This window comes from Artemia sp. Qi Xiang Cuo, chromosome 17 (genome assembly GCF_049724085.1).
Source record: "Artemia sp. Qi Xiang Cuo chromosome 17, ASM4972408v1, whole genome shotgun sequence".
Classification (NCBI taxonomy): Eukaryota; Metazoa; Arthropoda; class Branchiopoda; order Anostraca; family Artemiidae; genus Artemia; species Artemia sp. Qi Xiang Cuo.
Window position 1 is genome coordinate 39,083,645 of NC_142810.1, and position 27,405 is coordinate 39,111,049.

Below are 27,405 nucleotides of genomic sequence, written 5' to 3' on the forward strand. Positions count from 1 at the left end.
GTTTTTAATAACCACCAAGTAAAGAAAAACTACTCGGAATCTGGCAACTGGGTCTCTCAAACCTCTTAAAGGTCTTTTAAAAGATACAAGAACTACTTATTTAACAAACCAATTTTGTTTTTAATGACCACCAAGTAAAGAAAAACCACAAGGAATCAGGCAACTGAGTCTCTCAAACCCAGTAAAGCTATTTTAAAAGATACAAAAACTAATGAATTAACACAACTATTTCTTTTTTAATTAGCTCCAAGTGATGAAAAACCCCACAGAATCAGGCGACTGAGTCTCTCAAGCCCCGTGAAGCTCTTTTAAAAGATATAAAAACTGCTTTTTTAACACACAAATTTCGTTTTTAATTACAACTATCTAAAGAAAAACAAAATTTAATTAGTAAAAATAGTATCTAAAAAAATTGACATATAAAATAAATTTTTAAACTACTGAAAACAAAGTAAAGAAAAAACTAAACGGAATCAGCCAACTGAGTCTCTCAAACCCCTTCAATCTCTTATAAAACATACACAAACTAGTTATTTAACACAAAAAATTTATTTTTAATGACCACCAAGTAAAGAAAATCCACATGGAATCTGGCAACTGAGTCTCTCAATCCCCGTAAAGCTCTTTTAAAAGATACGAAAACTACTTATTTAACACAAAAATTTTGTTTTTATTTACAAAAAATTAAAGATAAACCACTCTTATTCCGGCAGCTTATTCTAACAAACAAAGTAAATATCTTTTAAAATATACAAAAAATAATTATTTAACACAAAAATTTCGTTTTTACTGAACATTAAGAAAATAAAAACTACAAGGAATTAGGCAACTGAGTCTCTCAAGCTCCGGAAAGCTCATTTAAAATATAAAAAAACTACTTATTTAACACAAAAATTTCGTTTTTAATGACCACAAAGTAAAGGAAAACCACACGGAATCCGGCAACTGAGTCTCTCAATCCCCGTAAAGCTCTTTTAAAAGATACAAAAACTACTTATTTAACACAAAAATTTTGTTTTTAATGACCTCCAAGTAAAGAAAAACCACACGGAATCAGGCAACTGAGTCTCTCAAACCCCTTAAAGCTATTTTAAAAGATACAAAAACTACTTATATAACACAAAAATTTCTTTTTAATGACCATCAAGTAAAGAAAAACCACACGGAATCAGGCAACTGAGTCTCTCAAACCCCTTAAAGCTCTTTTAAAAGATACAAAAACTACTTATTTAACACAAAAATTTCGTTTTTAATGACCACCAAGTAAGAAAAACCAAAGGGAATCAGGCAACTGAGTCTCTCAAACCCCGTAAAGCTCTTTTAAAAGATACAAAAACTACTTATTTAACAAAAAAAATTCGATTTTAATGACCACCAAGTAAAGAAAAATCACACGGAATTAGTCAACTGAGTCTCTCAAACTCTGTAAAGCTCTTTTAAAAGATACAAAACATGACCAAAAAGTAAAGAAAAAATAAATGTAATACGGCAACTGAGTCTATCAATACCATTAATTATAATTTAAATTATGAACTAACAAATTATTTAAAAAAAAAATTTCTTTTTTAATGACCACAAATTAAATAAAAACCACACGGAATCCGGCAACTGAGTCTCTCAATCCCCGTAAAGCTCTTTTAAAACTGTGACAAGCTAAACCACGACAAAGCACTACTCTCGTGGAACTCAATCTCCATTTAAATCAACCCCCGTGCAACTGACCCCCCGTGTAACTGAAGCCCTGTATAACCGAAACCCCCGTGTAACTGTACCCCCTTTAACTGAACTCTCATGCAACTCAACCCTCCATGCAACCCATCTCCCACAAAACACATTTAAGTCATTTCTCGTTAAATTGACAATACGCTCCAAAACATCACTTGTGTATTATACAGTACATAATCATGCCATCTCCTCCAATTCACAAATCCCATTACCCCTTTTTTTTGCAAAGGTTAATCAAACATCTTCGATTGTAAAAGCATTAAAAAAATTTCCACTCACTAATTACCCCTTTTTTGCAAATGCTAAACAAGAAAAAAAAATTGTATGCTTTTCAAAAACTTGTCCGTTAAAACTCGAAACAAGACGCGCTGGTTTTATAATACAGGTTTAATTAATTGCGTAAATCTCTTGGCAAAGAGTGTAATGACCTCTAGAATAGAATACCTACCAGAAAAACCTGTTTGGTACGGAGGGGCCATAGAAATGGTACTTCCTTCTCTACTTATGCACCCGGGGCATAACTTACAAACCTTGCCCTGAGAGATGGGGGGAGGGGTTGTCATCCTCAAAGACCTAATTTCCAGAACTTTCTGCAACGTTGAACAAAATGGCTATCTGAAAATTTTGATTGGATGTGTCCGGGGGAATGGTGGGCGTGAGAGGGGGGTTAGTTCCCTCCAATCACTTTCAACTATTGAAAGGGCACTAGCCCTCTCAATTTCCAATTGAATGAGCCCCTTTTGAAGTTTTTACGACAACCCTATCTGTAAAAACCTTATATACCCCCAGGGCATAGCTTACAACCTTTACCCTGGGGGCTCTGAGGGGTTTTTCATCCTTAAATACATAATTTCCGGAACTTTCAACTACGTTGACCAAAATGGCTACCTCTGAATTTTGATAGAATGTGTTTGGGGAAAAGGTGGGCGTGAGAGGGGGGGGGGGGGTTAATTACTCTCCACTCACTTTCGACTATTAAAAAGGGCAATTTCAATTTCCAATCAAATGATCCCTTTTTGAAATTTCGAGAACAACTTTCTATATAAATCTTATATGCCCCCAGGGTAAAACTTACAACCCTTGCACTGAGGGCTCTGATGGGGTTATCATCCTAAAAGACCTAATTTCCAGAACTTTCGACTACGTTGAACAAAATGGATATCTCATAACTTTGATTGGTTGTGTTTGGGGAAATGGTGGGCGTTTGAGGGGGTTCGTGGCCCTTCAAGCACTTTTGACTATTAAAAGGGCACTAGCCCTTTCAATTTCCAATCGAATGAGCCTTTTTTGAAGTTTCTACAACATCACTTTCTATAAGAACCTTATACGCGTATGCCCCCAGGGCATAACTTATTACCCTTGTCCCGAGGGCTGTGGGGGAGGAGTTGTCATCCTTAAAGACCTAATTTCCAAAACTTTCAACTACGTTGAATAAAATGGCTATCTAAAAATTTTTATTGGATATGTTTGGGGAAAAGGTGGGCGTGAGAGGGGGGGGGGGATAGTTGCCCTCAAATCACTCCCGAGACTATTAAAAAGGGCACTAGCCCTTTGAATTTCCTTTCGAATGAGCCCTTTTTCAAGTTTCTACGACAAAGATTTCAATAAAAACGCTCCCAGGGAATAATTTATAACCCTTGCCCTGAAGACTGTGGGGGGAGTGTTCTAAGCAAAGGTATAATTTCCTGAACTTTAAACTTCTTGGAACAAAATGGCTATCTCAGAATTTTGATTGGATGTTTTTGGGAAAATGGTGGGCGCAAAAGGGGTGTTAGTTACTTTCCAATCACTTTCGACTATTAAAAAGGGCACTAGCCATTTCAATTTCCAATCGAATTAGCCATTTTTGAAGTTTCTACGACAACAAGTTCTATAAAAACCTTATGTATCCCAAGGGCATAGCTCACAACCCTTGCCGTGAGGGCTGTGGGGGGGGGGGGGTTGTCATCCTCTAAGACCTAATTTCCAGAACTTTCAACTACGTTGAACAAAATGGCTATCTTAAAATTTAGATTGGATGTGTTTGGGGAAAAGGTGGGCGTGAGAGGGGGGTTAGTTGCTCTCCCATCACTTTCGACTATTAAAAAGGGCACTAGCCCTTTGAATTTCCATTCGAATAAGTTTTTTTTGAAAATTCTGCGACAACACTTTCTATAAAAACCTTATATGCCCCCAGGGCATAACTTGCCCTGAGGGCTGTGTGGGAGTGTCCTCCTCAAAAACATAATATCTATCTAGAAATCAACTACGCTGAACAAAATTCCTATCTAAAAATTTTGATTGGATGTGTTTGGGGAGTTGCCCTCGAATCACTTTCGAATATTAAAAAGGGCACTAGACCGTTGAATTTCCAATTGAATGAGCCCTTTTTCAAGTTTCTACGACAAAGATTTTAATAAAAACTTATATACCCACAGGGCATAACTCATAATTCTTGCCCTGAGGGTTGTCGGGGATTGACCTCCTCAGAAACATATTTTCTATCTGGAAATCTACTACCCTGAACAAAATGGCTATCTCAAAATTTTGATTGGATGTGTTTGGGAGAATGATGGGCGTAAGGGGGGGAGGGGGTTGCTAGTTGCCCTCCAATCACGTTTGACTATTAAAAAGGGCACTAGACTCTCCAATTTCCAATCGAATCAGCCCTTTTCGAAGTTTCTACGACAACTTCTTCGATAAAAAGTGCCCTGGTCTAAGACCAAGAAAAAAAAAAAAAATAATACATTGTGCCAACATCGTTCTTTACTTTGGCAGCGCTATTGCGCTGCCTATGATAGGAATTAGTTGAATTACAGCTATATTAATTTTATTTACAAATTTTAGCACACAACGAATTTGCCTTCATCTTTAAGATTAACATAATTTTCAACGGCGTTGAAGATTTTTTTGGAAAGGTGTATTACATTTTGCTCATAACTTCAGAAAACCCGATAAATGTGTTTGACTTTCGAAAGTTGAGTTCTACAATGATGTTTTCATTCATAATGTAGTCTAACAAGCGATTGTGTTATCAGAATAGACTAGATGGCGTTGAATTATTTAAAAAGAAAAAGTGCATTTTCCGGTTCAGCTCTGGATTGCATAACAAAAGTTATTTCGCATTTATAAAGGAGGTTTACCATAGTTGTTCGCTTAAAATATACAGGAAAATCAATTTAGGGGAAGGGGTACGGGGGAAAATGCCATGAAATATGGCATTTCGTTGATACTTTCGTTTAAAAAAAAAATATAAAATTGTTTTAACTAGACTTTGAAAAATTGATTTTTATCCTCCCCCGAATTCCATGAAAAAATACCACGGAAGCTACATGAAAATGTAAATTGGATTTTGATTAAAAGATTATCTTTGTGAGATGAATTATAAGCCATTGTACATTCTCCCGTTAAGTAGCTTGCGTTACGGAATGGCAATGTGAAACACCTGGGATTCTTATTAGTTCCTCTTTATGCCAATATCTTTACTATTATATAAATTGTAATGTTAATTTATAGAATCAAACATAAGGTTTACCTATAAGACTTAAAAAAACGTCTTTTTTTAAGATAAAATGAATCTTCAGGTCTTTATTTTCTGCAAAGCGTAGAATGTTATTCCGACTATTTTCTAATTAATTTGGGTGGCATAAAAAAATCGAGAAACTCATCTAAATGAATCCATAACTGTAATTAGAGGCATTAGTTCATGAAAATATGAGAGGGGAAAATTTTTTAATTTTTTTTAACTTTCTCTTATAAAAGCACCAAAAAAGGAATTTTCCAAGGATAATACAAACAAAAATAGAAGGGGGACAAACATTTAGGGTACAAATAGCCCTCTTTCTATGCCCCCTTTCCAATTGACGGCCTTGCACTGTTTCTGATCCTGTCTTGAATTCACAGAAAATATTCCCTTTGGTCATTATTGAAAGCACCTATGACTATGACTATGTAGTCAATCGACCGTTAATGCTGAACCTTATATAATTTTACCAAAAGAAATCAAAGATCAATGGGATAAGACGTATTTTTCACAATTATTAAGGAACAATGATTAGGTTAAAGGGTACTTCTTCTTCATTATTGGCTATCCAGTTTGAAAATCCAGCAGTTATGTCATTTATATTAACAATATTTTCTGTAACCAAAGGTTCCCTCGTTAACTGGCTTTCTGTTGATTTTTCTCCTTCCTTTTCAAACAAAGTTGCTTCTTCATTGGCTAACGTTTTCGAATTTCCTTTAGTGTCAGCAGTATTTTTCCTAGACATTCTATTTTTTGCTCTCCATGGAAAAAATATGACCAGGCCACGTTCCTAAAGCCAAATAGATGCTTGCATTAAATAAGAAAAAACACTAGGTTTTATAAATGAGCAGAAAATACATTATTACTTGTTAATACACTGAAGCTTACCTGCATTAAAACACCAAAATAACTCAATTTGAAAAATCGAATAGCATATAAGTCAGTACATTATTTACTGCACTCTTATTTACATTGTATGAAACCGTGAAAGACTGAAATTGCCGAATGTCGACTTTCACTGATGGATGTCAACATTCAGATATATGAATGTTGACATTCACTAGCGATTGTTCCTGATGAATGTAGAAATTCACCTTTGAAAGTCAACGTGTTCCCTATTTCGGTCCTGACCTGATATAATCAAGACCCGAAGTTAACTCCATTCGACCGGAGAAGTTGCACAGCAAAAAGGCTGCTCAACTCATATTGTGAAAATAAATAGCGCCATTAAGAAAGCATATGTTTGTGGCAAAGTGATTACTAACTCCCGTAAGCGGCACTCTTAAGTCAAACGTTTGTCTGGAAAACTCATTAATAGTGACTTGAAGATACAGAAAAATGATGGGTCTTTAGTGCCGTCGACTGAAATAAATTCGTTTTTCGGTGCGACATGTTTTACTTACACATCATTCACTGAAGAGAACATTGAAAACCTCTCGTCCAGCTTTCCCGGAGGACACATTGCGGAAATATCTATATACGCGGTTTTCAAAGAACTTGAAAAGGTAAAAAGGAACTGAGCATTGTATCCAGGTGAGTTGCTTGCCAGGCTGCTCATTGACCATGCAGTATTTCTAGCTAAGCCTGTGGCGTTCATTATCAACCAATGCTTCAGAGAGCAACAGTTCCCGTGAGCCTGGAAGAGAGCTTCCGTACGCGTTATTCCTAAGTTAAAATACCCCCAATCCTGTGTTGAACTCCAACCCATATTAATTACCCCCAATTGAGCCAAAGTGACCGATTTGTTCGTATATCATGAAATTTAGTCACAAATATGCCTTTGCCTCTACCCTTACTAGCACACATACCTTAAAGGTAGCAGCACGACTCACTACTTATTGTGGCTCTACTATCTAATTACTGGCTGGATAGACAAAGCAGGTAGAATAATTGATCTGCTTCTAGCTGACTATTGTAAGGTGCTATATTTTTTACGCCATATCACGGCTTTGAAGAATCTGAAACGGATGGGTGCTAGAAAGGCCACTCTACTACTGATAGTAGACTTCTTGAGACATCTATATCAGTGTGTCTATGCACTTTTTACCGGAGATCTTGACTCTAGTGGGCGGAAACAACATGTGGTGGTCAACAAGGCACTAAACTTGCTGCCCTCTTGTTCTTAGCCCTCATAAACTATGTTTTCTTGTGAAACGCTAAAGAAAGATCCAAATTTGTTATTATTGTCAGCCCTGCTGAAATACAAGCTCATTAAAAGGTCTCAAGTAATACCCCAGTTCGATAGTGACTTAAAATACAAATTCAAGGATCAGTTCAGGTGGGGCTTAGATTAACGTTAATAAGACCAAAGTGATGCGCTTCAATCCTCTGTAAAGAGAACCTGCTTGCCCTGACCCCTGGTACCCTACCAATTTGAATACAGTTGTCCTTGGTGTGATGTTCAGTAACGATTGTTCATTTAGCCCACACGTTACGAACCTTGTAAGAAAGGGCAACTACGTGTTGCGATCCTTAACCACATTGAATCGATTTGGGTTTCCTAAAAAACATCTAATGCTCAAGTGCACGTGTTACGTACGCCCTTTCCTTGAATACACATGCCCAGTTTGAGAACCACAAGCACTTAACTTCAACAACCTAAACGATGAAATTGAAACAGTGCAAAAACGAGCCTTAAAAATCATCCTAGGAACTAAGTAGCGTAAGATAGTCGCAGCACTTGCCATAGCTGTGATATCTATTTTATTGAATAATTATTGATTAAATGTAACATATATACAATACGCAAGACCCAATGTATTAGTAGGCTGAACAGGCCAATAGGATGAGGCCTGCTGGCATCTCATGAATCTCAGATAATAATTTTTTTATAAATATAGAATGTGTGACATTTTGTCTTTACCATTTTTTTCTCTTTAATATTTAGTTTTTGTCCCGAAATTTAAAAGAATAGTTTACAAAATTCTGAATATCTTAAAATTCATTCGTATAATGCTAAGTCACTTCTAACAGATTCACAACACTAAAAAACAAAAACTGATAACATTTAGGGTTTTAAGCAGTGTTTCCAACATTTTTGAATTTATCTGGGTTTCCCCGAATTTTCAGGACTGAAAACTGGATTCTCTGTCATATCCCTAAAAAAATAACCTTGACTAAAACTAATCTATTTGTATTTAATGCAAACGTTCACTCATTTACAAACTTTGATCTTCTGGAAATTTTGGAGAAGTGAATTTTCTTTTGGAAAAATTCAGGTAAACCCTCAAAATGTGAGGATAATGAAAACACTGATGTTCGATCACTCTGCATTCTCTTTATCTTTGGAATTACAATCCGGCCAGTCAAAATGGTCCTTTCAATTTTCTAAATAGGTCTACTGAGACTTTTGACATGAGACTTTTCTTTGACTATATTCTAGTTTATGCTCCTCTGTTTGCAAGCATTTTCTTTGGCTTCTCAATTTCTCCCTATTTTCTTTCTCTTTCTGAATCTTCTGCTCTTAAAGCTTTATATCCCTCTCCCTTTTTCTGATTCTCTTTTTTACCTTTCTCTTCTCCCTATCCCTAGGTTCCTCTTTTTCTCTCTCGTTCTCCCTCTCCATATCTCCCATTCTCTTTTTAGCCTCTTTCTCTGTGTTTCTCACTCTCTAGGTTTTATTTTGTCTTACTTCACCCCTAACAAGATAACCGTTAGATCTTTCTGTCTGAATTTTTTAATATCTATTAGACTATATTAAACTAGTATTGACTTATCGAAAGAATGAGACAAACAGCATGCATTAAGCACTGAGAGAGTTGAGGGGTGTTTGATAGAGTTGAATGGGTCGAGGAAGAAAGTTGAACTCAATCCTGTCAACATACTGAGTATATTCAACCAAAAGAAACAGCATTTGAGCGACAAATTTACAACTGAAGACATTCAAGCTCATTGTCTCCTGGTTTCAACCTCGGATGATGACTAGGATATATCCCCCTTAGAGGCTAGAAGACGAGACACACATGCACAAGCCATATGAAAATCTAAAAAGATAACTGATTCAGCTGAAAATCATTTAGCTCAACTGCAGCTACTTTACCAGAGCTTAATCTTCCACTCTCCTATCGAAGCCCGATAATTATCCCCCTGAGCCTGTAACCCATACTCCATTACTCCACTGTGGACAACGGGCAACCGATGTCACTGCTTCCCCTATCATTTAGACCCTAAATTTAGGTAAGAAATAAGTTCTTACGATTCAAAAAGTGTTACCACAAAATTCAACTTTCCTATTGTGAGTAGGAGCCATACCCAAGCAGGCATGATTGTGGAAGAGAAATGCATTAAAAGGTAGATGGCATATTAACTAACAGGCAAAAATGAAATCTACATAATTTATCTAGATTTGTTAGGACTAGTGGAACAGCATGTAAGGGGCTTGAATTGTCAAACCTTCAGCCCTAAGGCATTGTTTTGGCAGACTCTTATTGGATTTTCTTTTGGTCTATAACAATATTTAGCCTTTTTACCTAAATTTTGCAGTAAATCTGTGTAATTAATTAGTGTAAAATATTATTTTTTACAATCTGAACTTTATTTGCTAATACTGAAATTTGTGTTTCTCTTTCTTTATTGGTCTCTACAGGTATATTTCGTCAAATACTTTCTTTTTACCCAAATGATTTAAATGCATTCCCACTTAATATACAGAAATCGCGACGTTCAGGTGATAAAAATATTAGATCCTATGAACAGATTGATTTCGTCTATCGATATAATTCAATACAGTTAACAACGTGGATTGCTGGAGGGTTTGATTCTGGTCTTTGTCTGCCTGAAATCTCCGGGTTGGAAATTAACACTACCCAAATTTCTATTCATGGAAAAAGGCTAGTTCTTCTTCCATAGGAAACTAGTTCTAGTTCTTCTTTAAAGACTACAATTTTACCTAGACACCCTATATATTTATGGTAGCTTAGAAATGGAGGGGCATAGTATTGACCTTTCATGAGAATTCTTTTCCAAGAAGCTCTTGAAAACCAACTTTGTAGAATAAAATTTAATTGTTGTTACTGTTTGGAGCTAAAAAACAACGCCTTAAATATATATATATATATATATATATATATATATATATATATATATATATATATATATATATATATATATATATATATATATATAAACTGAATAATAAACTGTAAAATTTATAATAAACATAATAAACTGTAAACGTTAACAGACAGAGAGGAAGAGTGAGAACATGACAGAGAGAGAGAGAGAGAGAGAGAGAGAGAGAGAGAGAGAGAGAGAGAGAGAGAGAGAGAGAGTGAGTGAGAGAGAGTTACCACAATAATAAAAATGTACAAATAAATATACAACATTTCTACTAACCAACAACAATACTGATTGGAGATAAAACTCGATGCCTTGAAAAAAAAATTGTCCTACTCTTAGAAGAGCATGAGTCTAGGATTATTTCAGCAATAAAACGCTAATAGTATAAACTAAATACACATTAATATGGTTTATCAAAATACACCAAATACACAATGTATGATATTTTCGTAATACATGGGTATAGTAGTAATAACACGTATGTGAGTATAAGTAATTGGATTGTCGTTAATCTGAGTCGTTCTTTCAATAGGTTTGGTACTGACTTATTTTTTTATATATTTTTTTCTATTATTGGTTTTTAGTTGGAGTAATCTTTAGTAATATTTCAAAAATCTGTAAAAAAAATAAAATAAAAACCAACAAAAACAATAACTTCCGCTCAGTTGCTGCGGTGAATTTGTGCAAGTATGGAAAAAGCTGATAAAAAATATAAGAAATTTAGTTTCCAAATGAATATTTATCCGTTTTTTTTTCTAATTTTGCTAACATAAATGTTCTTAGATTTTTATTAATTTCTTATATTATGTTATATTTATTTATGTCATTACTATTTATTTTTCATTTAATCATTTATAAGTTCATATATCGATGCAGCATGAATTAAACGGAGGAATAATTTAATCATGATAAATCCCCCCCCCCATCTAATTATACTGCTGTTGTGAATTTTAGACTATTAAAGGGGTCATTGCATTAAAAGACTGTTACTGGGGCTGCGAAATTGAAACTAGGATTAACGGCTAGAATTACCTTGCTATTGTCACTCTCTGACTCATCTGATGCATCTCTTGATTGATCAAGCATTTCTACATCTGCGTTTCTGTCAAAAGCTAAACACGGTAATGCTCTACAGGCTGCCATTGAGATATGCAGAAATAGAACCTAAAAAAGCCACTTTGGTAAGCTTATCAGATGGCGTAAGATTTAACTGGAAACTTGTCAGAGGCAACGCTGTAGCGTTGCCTATAGTAAAGGTCATACGGCTCCAATGTTTTATTATTATTTTTTTTCCAGAGGCACTTCATATGGAAGGGGTCGTCGTAGAAACTTCAAAGGGAGCTCATTTGATTGGAAATTGAGAGTTGTTGTGCCCTTTTTAATAGTCGAAAAAGATTGGAGGGCAACTAGCCCCCCCCCCCCGCCCATCATTCCCCCAAACACATCCACAATTTTGAGATACCCATTTTGTTCAGCGTAGTTGATTTCCAGAAAGAAAATATATTTATGAGGAGGATACTCCCCCACAACCCTCAGGGCAAGGGTTTTAAGTTATGCCCTGGGAGCATATGAGGTTTTTATAGAAGGCGTTGTCGTAAAATCTTCAAAAAAAAGCTCATTCGATTGGCAATTCAAAAGGCTAGTGCCCTTTTTAATAGTCGAAAGTGATTGGAGGGCAACTAGCCCCCGCCCCACGCCCATCATTTCCCCAAACACAACCAATCAAAATTTTGGGATAGCCTTTTTTTCAGCGTAGTTGATTTTCGGATAGAAAATATATTTTTGAGGAGGACACTCTCCCACAACCCTCAAGTCAAGGGTTTTAAGTTATGCCCTGGGGGCATATAAGGTTTTTATAGAAGGCGTTGTCGTAGAAACTTCAAAACAGGCTCATTTCATTGGAAGTTCAAAAACCAAGTTGATTTCCAGATAGAAAATATGTTTTCGAGGAGGATACTCCCCCACAACCTTCAGGGCAAGGGTTTCACAATAAGCCCTGGGGCCATAAAATGTTTTTATAGAAGGCGTTGTCGTAGAAACTTCAAAAAAGGCTCATTCCATTGGAAATTCAAAGGGATAGTGCTCTTTTTAATAGTCGAAAGTGATTGGAGGGCAACTAGCCCCCCCCCCCCCACGCCCATCATTCCCCAGAACACATCCAATCAAAATTTTGAGATAGCGATTTTGTTCAGCGTAGTTGATTTTCAGATAGAAAATATGTTTTTGAGGAGGACACTCCCCCACAACCCTCAGGGCAAGGGTTTTAAGTTATGCCCTGAGGGCATTTAAGGTTTTTATAGAAGGCGTTGTCATATTAACTTAAAAAAAAGGCTCATTCGATTGGAAATCCAAAGGGATAGTGCCCTTTTTAATAGTTGAAAGTGATTGGAGGGCAACTAGCCCCACAAACCCCCCCCCCCACGACCATCATTCCCCCAAACACATCCAATCAAAATTTTCAGATAGCCATTTTGTTCAGCTTAGTTGATTTCCAGATTAAAATATGTTTTTGAGGAGGAGAATCCCCTAAAACCCTCAGGGCAAGGATTTTAAGTTATGTCCTGGGGGCATATAAGGTTTTTATAGAAGGCGTTGTCGTAGAAACTTCAAAAAAGGCTCATTCGATTGGAAATTAAAGGGCTTGTGCCCTTTTTAATAGTCGATATTTATTGGTGGGCACCTAGCCCCCCCCCCCCCCCGCCCATCATTTCCCCAAACACATCCAATCAAAATTTTGAGATAGCCATTTTGTTCAGCGTAGTTGATTTCCAGATAGAAAATATGTTTTGAGGAGGAAACTCCCCCACAACCTTCAGGGCAAGGGTTTTAAGATATACCCCGGGGGAATATAAGGTTTTTATAGAAGGCGTTGTCGTAGAAACTTCAAAAAAGGCTCATTCGATTGGAAATTCAAAGGGATAGTGCCCTTTTTGATAGTTGAAAGTGATTGGAGGGCAACTAGCCCCCCCCCCCCGCCCATCATTCCCACCAACACATCCAGTCAAAATTCTGAGATGGCCATTTTGTTCAGCGTAGTTGATTTTCGGATAGAAAATATGTTTTTAAGGAGGACAATCCCCCACAACCCATAGGGCAAGGGTTTTAAGTTATGCCCTGGGGGCATATAAGGTTTTTGTAGAAGGCGTTGTCGTAGAAACTTCAAAAAAGGCTCATTTGATTGGAAACTCAAAGGGCTAGTGCCTTTTTGAATAGTCAAAAGTTATTTGTGGGCAACTCGCCCCCCCCCCCACGCCCATCTCTCCCCCAAACACATCCAATCGAAATTTTGAGATAGCCATTTTGCTCAGCATAGTTGATTTTCAGATAGAAAATATGTTCTTGAGGAGGACACTCCCCCACAACCCTCAAGGCAAGGTTTTTAAGTTATACCCTGGGGGCATATAAGGTTTTTACAGAAGGCGGTGTCGTAGAAACTTCCAAAAATACTCATTCGATTGGGAATTCAAAGGGTTAGTGCCCTTTTTAATAGTCGAAATTCATTTGAGGGCAACTAACCCCCTCTCACGCCCACCTTTTCCCCAAACACATCCAATAAAAATTTTGAGATAATCATTCTATTGAGCGTAGTGTTATGTTCTTGAAATTTGATCTTTGCGGATAGCAACTTCCCTACAGCCCTCAGGACAAGGGTTGTAATTTAAGGATTCTCCGAATCCATTATATTATTTTTATGGAAGGGATACTCGTATAAACTTTAGAGAGGGCTCATTTGATTGGAAATTGAAAGTTCTTGTTCACTTTTTAAGAGTCAAAAGAGATTGGAGGGCAACTAGCTCCCCCTCCTCCACGCCCTAAATGCATCAGATAAAAATTTTGTTAAAAATAGTTGAAAGGCTAAGTAACAAAGCTCTGGCGTCGACAAAACCCCCCAGGACCCAGGGACAGGAAGGGATTCACGTATAAACTTCAGAGAGGGCTCATTTGATTTGAAATTGGATGTTCTAGTCCAGCTCTAACGAGTCAAAATCGATCTAAGGGCAAATACCCTCCCCCCACGCCCTGTTCCCCACCCCTCCCTTTGAACTAATTCTGTTTATACCTGAAGGCCTAATGAGAGTCAGAATATTTTGGTATTAACACACACCTATTAGGCATCTGCTCTCTTTCCTAACAAGGAAAGAAACAGAGAGTGTAAGGCAGTGGCGGATCCAGGGGAGGGGCGAGGGGGTGCCTCCCCCTAACGTAGTATAAAGTATTTTAATTTACTTAATTACCGCAAGTTTGCGTTAATTAATAATGCTCATAAAGCAATTTTATCGGATTAACCTATTTTGCCCCCCCCCCCTAAAAAATCCTGGATCCGCCCCTGGTGTAATGGCACTATAAATTTTAATTTGTAATTCAATGAACCCCGTTCCAAAGTTTATGTGACCACCTCTTCCATATAAATTGCCCCGGGAAAAATAAATAAGTATTAATTCATTGAACCCTTATGAGTAGTGATAGTGTATAAGGTTTCAACCCTACATTCAATCCTACAAGAATATGGTCAAAAGTGTAATAGATTGAAAACCTACATGAAAATATATATTGGAATTGCGCAAGAAAAACCCATGCTTGAGACATTAAACTCACGCGTGAATATTTTAAAAGTTGGCACACTATAATGCATGTTATGAAACTAAAGTCGAGGTTTTTTTAACTTGGCAAGGTTTTTGTTTTTGATAAGAATTGCCCATGGTTGTATCGTTTGACGTAGACATTTTTTAGGAGCCAATCAAGTACTTATGGAAGGTTGTTCAATATACAATAACTTGATTTGTGGTTGGGATTTGAATAAAAGGAATTTGTGTATTAAGTTGGAACTTTCAGAGAGTGCTTAAAGGGAAAGTCAATTCACCAAAAGGAAATATGTACATGCTCAGGCTGGGGTTGAGTTGCACGGGAGTTGAGTTGCACGGAGGGTTGAGTTGCACGAGGGTTCAGTTAAAGGGGGTACAGTTACACGGGGGTTTAGTTAAATGGGGTCGAGTTGCACGAGGGTTCAGTAGCACAAGGGTTCAGTAGCACGGGGGTTCAGTTTTACGGGGTTTTGGTTATACAAGGGTTCAGTTCCATGGGGGGTTCAGTTAAAGGGGGTATAGTTAAATGGGGTTGAGTTGCACGGGAGTTGAGTTGCACGAGGGTTCAGTTGCACGGGGGTTCAGTTACACGCGGGTTTAGTTACACGGGGTTTAGTTAAATGTGATTGAGTTGCATGGGGTGTTGAGTTGCACGAGGGTTCAGTTAAAGGGGGTTCAGTTGCACGGGGGTTTGATTCATTTTTACGGGGTTTGAAAGACTCTGTTGCCTGATTCCGTGTGGTTTTAGTTTACTTGGTGCCCATTAAAAAAACGATAGAAATAGTTATTTCTTTCAAAAATCTTTTCCGATGTAACTAAAAGGCATCTGTCTTTGTAATTAGAGTAATTCTCCCTTTTGGAAAATTGGGCATCGCGGTTGAGTTGCACGAGGGTTCAGTTAAAGGGGGTACAGTTACACGGAGGTTTAGTTAAATGGGGTCGAGTTGCATGAGGGTTCAGTAGCACGAGGGTTCAGTAGCACGGGGGTTCAGTTGTACGGGGTTTCGGTTATACAAGGGTTCAGTTACAGGGGGGTTCTGTTAACGGGGGTTTAGTTAAATGGGGTTGAGTTGCACGGGAGTTGAGTTGCACGAGGGTTCAGTTGCACGGGGGTTCAGTTACACGCGGTTTCAGTTACACGGGGTTTAGTTAAATGTGATTGAGTTGCATGGGGGTTGAGTTGCACGAGGGATCAGTTAAAGGGGGTTCAGTTGCACGGGGGTTTGAGTCATTTTTACGGGATTTGAGAGACTCTGTTGCCTGATTCCGTGTGGTTTTAGTTTACTTGGTGCCCATTAAAAAACGATAGAAATAGTTATTTCATTCAAAAATCTTTTCCGATGTAACTAAAAGGCATCTGTCTTTGTAATTAGAGAAATGCTCCCTTTTGGAAAAACGGGCATCGCAAGCTTGTGTTATCTTAGAGATTAATGCGTAACTCGAGACATCATGGTAAAGTTTTTAATAGAGGCTGTTTCCAAAAAGATTTAGGATTCATTAACTTTAGTGTTGCCAGTCAAAAGCTATGAGTTTGAGAAAATTGCCTGATTATCGAAAAATGAAGAAACACCTTCCAGTTGCACGGGGGGTTGAGTTGCACGAGGGTTCAGTTAAAGGGGATTCAGTTGCACGGGGGTTTGAGTCATTTTTACGGGGTTTGAGAGACTCTGTTGCCTGATTCCGTGTGGTTTTAGTTTACTTGGTGCCCATTAAAAAAACGATAGATATAGTTATTTCGTTCAAAAATCTTTTCCGATGTAATAAAAGGCACGTGTCTTTGTAATTACAGAAATAATCCCTTTTGGAAAAACGGGCATCGCAAGCTTGTGTTATCTTAGAGATTAATGCGTAACTCGAGACATCTTGGTGAAGTTTTTAATAGAGGCTGTTTCCAAAAAGATTTAGGATTCATTAACTTTAGTGTTGCCAGTCAAAAGCTATGAGTTTGAGAAAATTGCCTGATTATCAAAAAATGAAGAAACACCTTCCAAAAGTCGACAGGAATGGGAATGTCTTGAGGGGGGATTTTCCATGGAAGATGTGGAGGGTATTTTTACATGAAAACAACTTCAACCGTGCCCAGCCCCCCGCGATCAGATATTAAATTATAAAACATTTTTCTTAAACTGAAAGTTAAGAGCAAAATCAAAACTTTAAAAGGAAAGAAAAAAGAAGCTTTTTCCAAAAGATTTAGGATTCGTAAACATTTGTGTTCCCAGTCAAAAGCTATGAGTTTGAGAAAATTGCCTGATTATCGAAAAATGAAGAAACACCTTCCAAAAGTCGACAGGAATGGGATTGTCTTGAGGGGGAATTTTCCATGGAAGAGGTGGAGGGTATTTTTACGTGAAAACAACTTCAACCGTGCCCAGCCCCCGCAATCAGAAATTAAATTATAAAAAAAGTTTCTTCAACTGAAAGTAAGGAGCAACATCAAAACTTAAAAACGGACAGAAAATAGAGGCTGTTTCCAAAAAATTTAGAATTCATTAACCTTAGTGTTGCCAGTCAAAAGCTATGAGTTTGAGAAAATTGCCTGATTATCGAAAAATGAAGAAACACCTTCCAAAAGTCGACAGGAATGGGATTTTCTTGAGGGGGGAATTTTCCATGGAAGAGGTGGAGGGTATTTTTACGTGAAAACAACTTCAACCGTGCCCAGCCCACGTGATCAGAAATTAAATTATAAAAAAAGTTTCTTCAACTGAAAGTAAGGAGCAACATCAAAACTTAAAAACGGACAGAAAATAGAGGCTGTTTCCAAGAGATTTAGGATACATTAACTTTAGTGTTGCCAGTCAAAAGCTTTGAGTCTGGGAAAATTGCCTGATTATCGAAAAATGAAGAAACACCTTCCAAAAGTCGACAGGAATGGGATTGTCTTGAGGGGGAATTTTCCATGGAAGAGGTGGAGGGTATTTCTACGTGAAAACAACTTCAACCGTGCCCAGCCCCCCCGCGATCAGAAATTAAATTATAAAAAGGTTTCTTCAACTGAAAGTAAGGAGCAACATCAAAACATAAAAACGGACAGAAAATACAGGCTGTTTCCAAAAGATTTAGGATTCATTAACTTTAGTGTTGCCAGTCAAAAGCAATGAGTTTGAGAAAATTGTCTGATTATCGAAAAATTAAGAAATACCGTCCAAAAGTGGACAGGAATGGGATTGTCTTTAGGGGGGGAATTTTCCATGGAAGAGATGGAGAGTATTTTTACGTGAAAACAACTTCAACCGTGCCCAGCCCACCGCGATCATAAATTAAATTATAAAAAAAGTTTCTTCAACTGAAAGTAAGGAGCAACATCAAAACTGAGGCTGTTTCCAAAGATTTAGTTCATTACTTTGTTACCAGAAAAGATTCGAATCAGGACAGTGGGATTGTCTTGAGGGGGAATTTTCCATGGAAGAGTTGGAGGGTATTTTTACGTGAAAACAACTTCAACCATGCCCAGCCCCCCGCGATCAGAAATTAAATTATTAAAAAAAAGTTTCTTCAACTGAAAGTAAGGAGCAACATCAAAACTTAAAAACGGACAGAAAATAAAGGCTGTTTCCAAAAGATTTAGGATTCATTAACATTTTCAACTTTATTTTTTTCTTTTTGTACATATCTTAAAATGTCAAAATATGCTTACGGTTCTAACAATTGTGCTCTATGATTGGTCAGAGACACGATGTGGCTTTCCCACTGGTATTCTATGACCGGTTATCGACACTAGCTAGTCTATTGCATGTATTAAATCAGTAGTTCTTACGCAGTGGAACGATAAACACATAAGTCATATCTTTAAAAAAAAGAACTGAAGATGGAACATTTTAATAGAGTGCGTTCACATAACAAGGTTATTGTAGCATTGAATGCCGACAAGGAGAAGTATTTAAACCATGAAACAAGTACAAGTGGTAGTACTATTGGAAATGTATGCATGCATTGTCATGACAGTAAGGAATTAAATTTCTTTGGAATACCGAAAAAATTCAACTCTTATGTTGGTGGTTATGCGAGATTGAGATCTCCAGAGATGATTGCACTCAAAGAGAATGCTAACATAAAAACAATTGTTGATGATAGAGGACAACTCCTTTCTACTTCTGCAGGTAACGCATTACCTACGGATACACTCAATCATCAGCTTTCGGGTATTAGCATTCAACAGAAGGCTAATAAAAGAAAGGCTTACTCTGCTACTAATATCGTAAACCATATCTTGCTTACGTGCCGAAACTGTTACCTGTGTAAAAATAATTTGTTAATCGACAGTGAAATTGCCAGAAAAATAAAAATGGCATTGTCAAAAAATATCACTACGGAATATAAAGAAGAAACGATGAAAAACAAAAGCACCAGCAAACGTTACTGGCATTGATCAAACAGTCAATGAATCAAATCATACCAAAGACAAAAAGCATATTGAGCCTGTTCATGAGACACCAGTAAAAATTATATATGATTCAAAATAGAATAATTATTATTCTACTGATTATGAAGTAAGAGAAGACAATAACTACAATATCAAGAGAGAATATGGTGAACTATTTTATGAAACATATTCAAAATGTCCAAAGTTAATCATTGATATTAATAATGTATCCTAATATATTTTTGTATTAATATTCTACATAGCATTATTTCATTAAAAATATTACATTGTTATGTGTTCATTATTTTTTAGAGTAAGCTAGCATATCAAGCGTCTACAATGTCCATTAAAACATCAGAGATGTAAGAAAAGGAATTTGCATACATCTATTGTCAGACACACTATTTCCGTAAAATCTGAGCTATTAAGGGTTTTTGACCGTAAACTCTAGTTTTTTGTAAGAAAATTATGGAAAATACAGTTCTCTGGTTCAAATGTGAAACTTAAGTCTATTTTTGGATCGAAAAATAAAACTATTTCCTTAAAATCTGAGCTAATAAGAGTTTTTTGACCGTAAACTCTAGTTTCTTGTAAGAAAATTATGAAAAATACAATTCTCTAGTTCAAATGTGAAACTTAAGTCCAGTTTTGGATACTCATTATGATGAGGACTGATGGTTCTAATTCAATTTTTTTTCCATAAAACCAATTTTTTTTAACTTATAAATTATTCAACTTTATTTATTTTTTTTCTTTTTCTTTCGTACATATCTTACAATGGCAAAATATCTTTCTTGAATTCACCTCTTGGTTACACAATACAGAAATAAAAAAAAAAAATGTAATTTCCAGACTTCATTTGCGTGCAAGAGATACCGAGAGTTCTATGACTCCTCCCTGCAATGAATTCTAAGGGTTTTATGACTCCTCCCCAAAATGAATTCAGATGTTTTTAGGAATCATCCCCGTATCCCTAACTCCATTCTACCTTGAGAAAAGATATAAAATTTTGCCGATGTATTTCTCTTCTTAACAACTACATTAACAGCTCCCAAGATGATGGGACTCTTTGAAACAGTATTTATCGGTTGGAAAAATTCATCTTGTGATGTTATATTTGAATGTGCATTTTTATTATTGTCAATGGAACTCGAAGAAATCAACTGTCATCATTAGATAGTGAACTACAAAATGTATGAGTATGGTAAAAGCTTGTAGAGTACTACATACATCGTATGAACAGACTGATATTATGCGATAAAGTGATTGCACCACTTAATAATAGTGATCAAGAACTTAGAATTTTCCAGGAGGAAGTCAATGAAATTTGCAGGTTTTTCGGGGTTAAAGCACTCTATTTAAAGGGTAATGTACCTACAGATAAAGTTCTAATTCAAAAGTGTAACCCTAGGATTCCACTTTTCAATCTAGAAGAATTTAAGTGTCCTAAATTTGAGGGGGTTTATCATCGTCCTCAAGACGAGGTCAGGTTCTTCGCGCACCAGATACCTAAGGACTTACCTGATCGTGATAAATGCATTAGACATGGTAAAAACTATTCTATATCAAGGAACCATCGTCTCTGGGTGTTTAAGAGTGAACGTGTCTATGACTATGTGTCATTATATAATTTCATATTAATATTCTTCACAGTATTATTTCATTAAAAATATATTATGCATCAAATATTTATGTTTTCATTATTTTTAGAGTAAGCTAGCGTATAAAAAGTTTAGAATGTATATTCAATCATCGGAGATCTTAGAAAAGGAATTTGCATATATCTATTGTCTGACACATGAGGTAACATTGACAAAATCTAGGTATCAGAATGAATAAATTCTTTATCAACATCCGTTGTTGGATATGTCATTATGAAAAAATTGTAAGTAGGTAAGTAAGAAAGTAAGTAAGTAACAAACTCTTTCTTGAATTCACCTCTTGGATACACAAAGAAGGCATTTCATTCAAGAAAATATGAAAATATTTGTAAGTAAGTAACACACTCTTTCTTGAAGTCACCCCTTGGATACACAATACAGATACTTTATTCAAAAAATTATGAAAAAATCGCAAGTAAGTCACAAACTCTTTCTTGAATTCCCCATTAGGATGCACAATACAGAAATGTAATTCAAGAAATTATGAAAAAAAAATGTAATTAAGTAAGTAACAAACTTTATGCTCTTTCTGCATCAATTGTCGGATATGTTGAATAAAACATGCAAAGTCGACATAGCTTTATTTCATTTTTTAAGGTTAATTTAGACGAGGTTACGTGCGCATACGTAACCTCGTGTAAATTAACCTTAAAAAATGAAATAAAGCTATGTCGACTTTGCATATTTTATTCAACATATCCGACAATTGATGCAGAAAAAGCATAGAGTTTGTTACTTACTTATACATTTTTTTCATAATTTCTTGAATTAAATTTCTATATTGTGCATCCAAATAGGGAATTCAAGAAAGAGTTTGTTACTTACTTGCGATTTTTTCATAATTTCTTGAATAAAGTATCTGTATTGTGTATCCAAGGGTGACTTCAAGAAAGAGTGTGTTACTTACTTACAAATATTTTCATATTTTCTTGAATGAAATGTCTTCTTTGTGTATCCAAGAGGTGAATTCAAGAAAGAGTTTGTTACTTACTTACTTACTTACTTACCTACTTACAATTTTTTCATAATGACATAATGACATATCCAACAACGGATGTTGATAAAGAATTTATTCATTCTGATACCTTGATTTTGTCAATGTTACCTCATGTGTCTGACAATAGATGTATGCAAATTCCTTTTCTCAAATCTCCGATGTTTTAATATACATTCTAAACTGTTGATATACTAGCTTACTCTAAAAATAATGAAAATATAACAATTTAATGCATAATATATTTTTAATGAAATAATGCTCTGTAGATTATTAATACAAAATTATATTATGACACATAGTCATACACACGTTCACTCTTAAACATCCAGAGACAATGGTCCCTTGATATAGAATAGTTTTTACCATGTCTAATGCATTTATCACGATCAGGTAAGTCCTTAGGTATCCAGTGCGCGAAGAACCTGACCTCGTCTTCAGGACGATGATAAACCCCTTCAAATTTAGGACACTTAAATTCTTCTAGATTGAAAAGTGGAATCCTAGGGTTACACTTTTGAATTAGAACTTTATCTGTAGGTACATTACCCTTTACATAGAGTGCTTCAACCCCGAAAAAGCTGCAAATTTCACTGACTTCCTCCTGGACATTTCTAAGTTCCTGACCACTATTATTAAGTGGTGCAATCACTCTATCGTAGAATCCCAGTCTGTTTATACGATGTAATGTAGTACTCCACAAGCTTTTATCATACTCATACATGTTGTAGTTCACTATCCAATGATAACAGTCGATTTCTTCGAGTTCCATTGACAATAATAAAAATGCAAATTCAAATATAACACCACAAGATGATTTTTTTCAACCGATAAATTCTGTTTCATAGAGTCCCATCATCTTGGAAGCTATTAATGTAGTTGTTAAGAAGAGAAATACATCGTCAAAATTTTATACCTTCTCTCAAGGTCGAATGGAGTTATGGCTAGGGGGATGACTCCTAAAAGCATCTGGATTCATTTTGGGGAGGAGTCATAAAACCCTTAGAATTCATTGCGGGGAGGAATCATAGAACTCTCGGTATCTCTTGCACGCCAATGAAGTATGGAAATTCCATTTTTTTTTAATTTATGTATTGTATATGCAAGAGGTAAATTCATGAAAGATATTTTGCCATTTTAAGATATGTACAAAAGAAAAAGATAAAAAAAATATAAAGTTGAATAATTTCGAAGTTTAAAAAAAAAATAGTTTGTTTTATGAAAAAAAAAATTACTGAATTAGAACCATCAGTCCTCATCATTATGAGTATCCAAAACTGGACTTAAGTTTCACATTTGATCTAGAGAATTGTATTTTCCATAATTTTCTTACAAGAAACTAGAGTTTACGATCAAAAAACCCTTATTAGCTCAGATTTTAAGGAAATAGTTTTATTTTTCGATCCAAAAATTGACTTAAATTTCACATTTGAACCAGAAAATTGTATTTTCCATAATTTTCTTGCAAAAAACCAGAGTTTTCGGTCAAAAACCCTTAATAGCTCAGATTTTACGGAAATAGTGTGTCTGACAATAGATGTACGCAAATTCCTTTTCTTACATCTCTGATGTTTTAATGGACATTCTAAACGCTTGATATACTAGATTACTCTAAAAAATAATGAACACATAACAATGTAATATTTTTAATGAAATAATGCTATGTAAAATATTAATATAAAAATATATTATGATACATTATTAATATCAATGATCAACTTTGGAAATTTTGAATTGTTCCGTAAAATAGCTCACCCTGTTCTTTCTTGATAATGTAGTTATTGTCTTCTCTTAGTTCGTAATCAGTAGAATAATCATTATTCCAGTTTGAATCATACACAATTTTTACTGGTTTCTCATGAACAGGCTCAATATGCTTTTCGTCTTTGGTATTATTTGATTCATTGACTGTTTGATCAATGCCAGTAACGTTTGCTGGTGCTTTGTTTTTCATTGTTTCATCTTTATATTCCGTAGTGATATTTCTTGACAATGCCATTTTTATTTTTCTGGAAATTTCACTGTCTATTAACACATTATTTTTACACAGGTAACAGTTTCGGAACGTAAACAAGATATGGTTTACGATATTAGTAGCAGAGTAAGCCTTTCTTTTATTAGCCTTCCGTTGAATGCTAATACCCGAAAGCTGATGATTGAGTGTATCCGTAGGTAATGCGTTACCTGCAGAAGTAGAAAGGAGTTGTCCTCTATCATCAACAATTATTTTTATGTTAGCATTCTCTTTGAGTGCAATCATCTCTGGAGATCTTAATATCGCGTAACCAACATCATAACAGTTAAAGATTTTTGGAAATCCAAAGAAATTGAATTCATTACCGTTCTACCACGGAATGCATATATTTCGAATAGTGCTAATACTTGTACTTCTTTCATGGTTCAGACACTTCTCCTTTTGGTAGCCATTAATATAATAACATTGCTTTGTGAACAGACTTTATTAAAATGCTCCATCTTCACTTCTTTTTTTAAAGATATGACTTATGTGTTTATCCTTCCACTGCGTAAAAAATACTGATTTTATACATGCAATAGACTAGCTAGTGTCGATAACCGGTCATAGAATACCAGTTGGAAAGCCATATCGTGTCTCTGACCAATCATAGAGCACAATTGTTAGAACCGTAAGCATATTTTGACATTTAAAGATATGTACAAAAAGAAAAAAATAAAGTTGAAAATGTTAATGAATCCTAAATCTTTTGGAAACAGCCTCTATTTTCTGTCCGTTTTTATGTTTTGATGTTGCTCCTTACTTTCAGTTGAAGAAACTTTTTTTTAAAATTTAATTTCTGATCGTGGGGGGCAGGGCACAGTTGATGTTGTTTTCATGTAAAAATATCCTCCACCTCTTCTATGGAAAATTTCCCCCTCAATACAGTACCGCTCCCTTCGACTTTTGGTAGGTTTTTTAAGTTTTGATGTTGCTCCTTACTTTCAGTTGAAGAAACTTTTTTATAATTTAATTTCTGATCGCGGTGGGCTGGGCACGGTAGAAGTTGTTTTCACGTAAAAATACTCTCCAACTCTTCCATGGAAAATTCCCCCCCTCAAGACAATCCCATTCCTGTCGACTTTTGGAGGGTGTTTCTTCATTTTTCGATAATCAGGCAATTTTCTCAAACTCATAGCTTTTGACTGGCAACACTAAAGTTAATGAATCGTAAATCTCTTGGAAACAGCCTCTATTTTCTGTCCGTTTTTAAGTTTTGATGTTGCTCCTTACTTTCAGTTGAAGGAACTTTTTTTATAATTTATTTTCTGATCACGGGGGGCTGGGCACGGTTGAAGTTGTTTTCACGTAAAAATACCCTCCACCTCTTCCATGGAAAATTCCTCCCTCAAGACAATCCCATTCCTGTCGACTTTTGGAAGGTGTTTCTTCATTTTTCGATAATCAGACAATTTTCTCAAACTCATTGCTTTTGACTGGCAACACTAAAGTTAATGAATCCTAAATCTTTTGGAAACAGCCTCTATTTTCTGTCCGTTTTTAAGTTTTGATGTTGCTCCTTACTTTCAGTTGAAGAAACTTTTTTTATAATTTAATTTCTGATCGCGGGGGCTGGGCACGGTTGAAGTTGTTTTCACGTAAAAATACCCTCCACATCTTCCATGGAAAATTTCCCCCTCAAGACAATCCCATTCCTGTCGACTTTTGGAAGGTGTTTCTTTATTTTTCGATAATCAGGCAATTTTCTCAGACTCATAGCTTTTGACTGGCAACACTAAAGTTAATGAATCCTAAATCTTTTGGAAACAGCCTCTATTTTCAGTCTGTTTTTAAGTTTTGATGTTGCTCCTTACTTTCAGTTGAAGAAACTTTTTTATAATTTAATTTCTGATCGCGGGGGGCTGGGCACGGTTGAAGTTGTTTTCACGTAAAAAGACCCTCCACATCTTCCATTGAAAAGTCCCCCCTCCAGACCATCCCATTCCTGTCGACTTGTGGAAGGTGTTTCTTCATTTTTCGATAATCAGGCAATTTTCTCTAACTCATAGCTTTTGACTGGCAACACTAAAGTTAATGAATCCTAAATGTTTTGGAAACAGACTCTATTTTCTGTCCGTTTTTAAGTTTTGATGTTGCTCCTTACTTTCAGTTGAAGAAACTTTTTTATAATTTAATTTCTGATCGCGGGGGTTGAGCACGGTTGAAGTTGTTTTCACGTAAAAAATACCCTCCACCTCTTCCATGGAAAATCCCCCCTCAAGACAATACCATTCCTGTCGACTTTTGGAAGGTGTTTCTTCATTTTTCGATAACCAGACAATTTGCTCAAACTCATAGCTTTTGACTGGCAACACTAAAGTTAATGAATCCTAAATCTTTTGGAAACAGCCTCTATTTTATGTCCGTTTTTAAGTTTTGATGTTGCTTCTTACTTTCAGTTGAAGAAACTTTTTTTATAATTTAATTTCTGATCGCGGTGGGCTGGGCACGGTTGAAGTTGTTTTCACGTAAAAATACTCTCCACCTCTTCCATGGATAATTCCCCCCCTCAAGACAATCCCATTCCTGTCGACTTTTGGAGGGTTTTTCTTAATTTTTCGATAATCAGGCAATTTTCTCAAACTCATAGCTTTTGACTGGCAACACTAAAGTTAATGAATCCTAAATCTTTTGGAAACAGCCTCTATTTTCTGTCCGTTTTTAAGTTTTGATGTTGCTCCTTACTTTCAGTTGAAGGACTTTTTTTATAATTTAATTTCTGATCACGGGGGGCTGGGCACGGTTGAAGTTGTTTTCACGTAAAAATACCCTCCACCTCTTCCATGGAAAATTCCCCCTCAAGACAATCCCATTCCTGTCGACTTTTGGAAGGTGTTTCTTCATTTTTCGATAATCAGGCAATTTTCTCAAACTCATTGCTTTTGACTGGCAACACTAAAGTTAAAGAATCCTAAATCTTTTGGAAACAGCCTCTATTTTCTGTCCGTTTTTAAGTTTTGATGTTGCTCCTTACTTTCAGTTGAAGAAACTTTTTTTATAATTTAATTTCTGATCGCGGGGGGTTGGGCACTGTTGAAGTTGTTTTCAAGTATAAATACCCTCCTCCTCTTCCCTGGAAAAGTCCCCCTTCAAGACAATCTCATTCCTGTCGACTTGTGGAAGGTATTTCTTAGTTTTTCGATAATCAGACAATTTTCTCAAACTCATTGCTTTTGACTGGCAACACTATAGTTAATGAATCCTACATCATTTGGAAACAGCCTCTATTTTCTGTCCGTTTTTATGTTTTGATGTTGCTCCTTACTTTCAGTTGAAGAAACTTTTTTATAATTTAATTTCTGATCGCTGGGGGCTGGGCACGGTTAAAGTTGTTTTCACGTAAAAATACCCTCCCCCTCTTCCATGGAACATTCCCCCCTCACGACAATCCCATTCCTGTCGACTTTTGGAAGGTGTTTCTTCATTTTTCGATAATCAGGCAATTTTCTCAAACTCATAGCTTTTGACTTGCAACACTAAATTTAATGAATCCTAAATCTTTTGG

The 27,405-nt window shown here is 35.9% G+C and overlaps 1 protein-coding gene across 2 annotated transcripts in view; it reads right to left on the reverse strand.

Annotated features, from left to right (window-relative positions):
• Nucleotides 1–5,670: 5,670 nt before the first annotated feature.
• LOC148942183 (uncharacterized) overlaps nt 5,671–27,405 on the reverse strand; it is a 28,189-nt gene continuing 6,454 nt past the window's right edge. For both annotated transcript variants that reach the window (XM_089103116.1, XM_089103117.1), the window contains exons 2-3: nt 11,318–11,449; nt 5,671–6,017 (exon numbers count right to left, since the gene is read on the reverse strand). In XM_089103116.1, the coding sequence (XP_088959242.1) occupies nt 5,745–6,017; nt 11,318–11,449 (405 nt within the window). In that variant the 3' untranslated portion in view covers nt 5,671–5,744. The remainder of the gene's footprint in view (nt 6,018–11,317; nt 11,450–27,405) is intronic.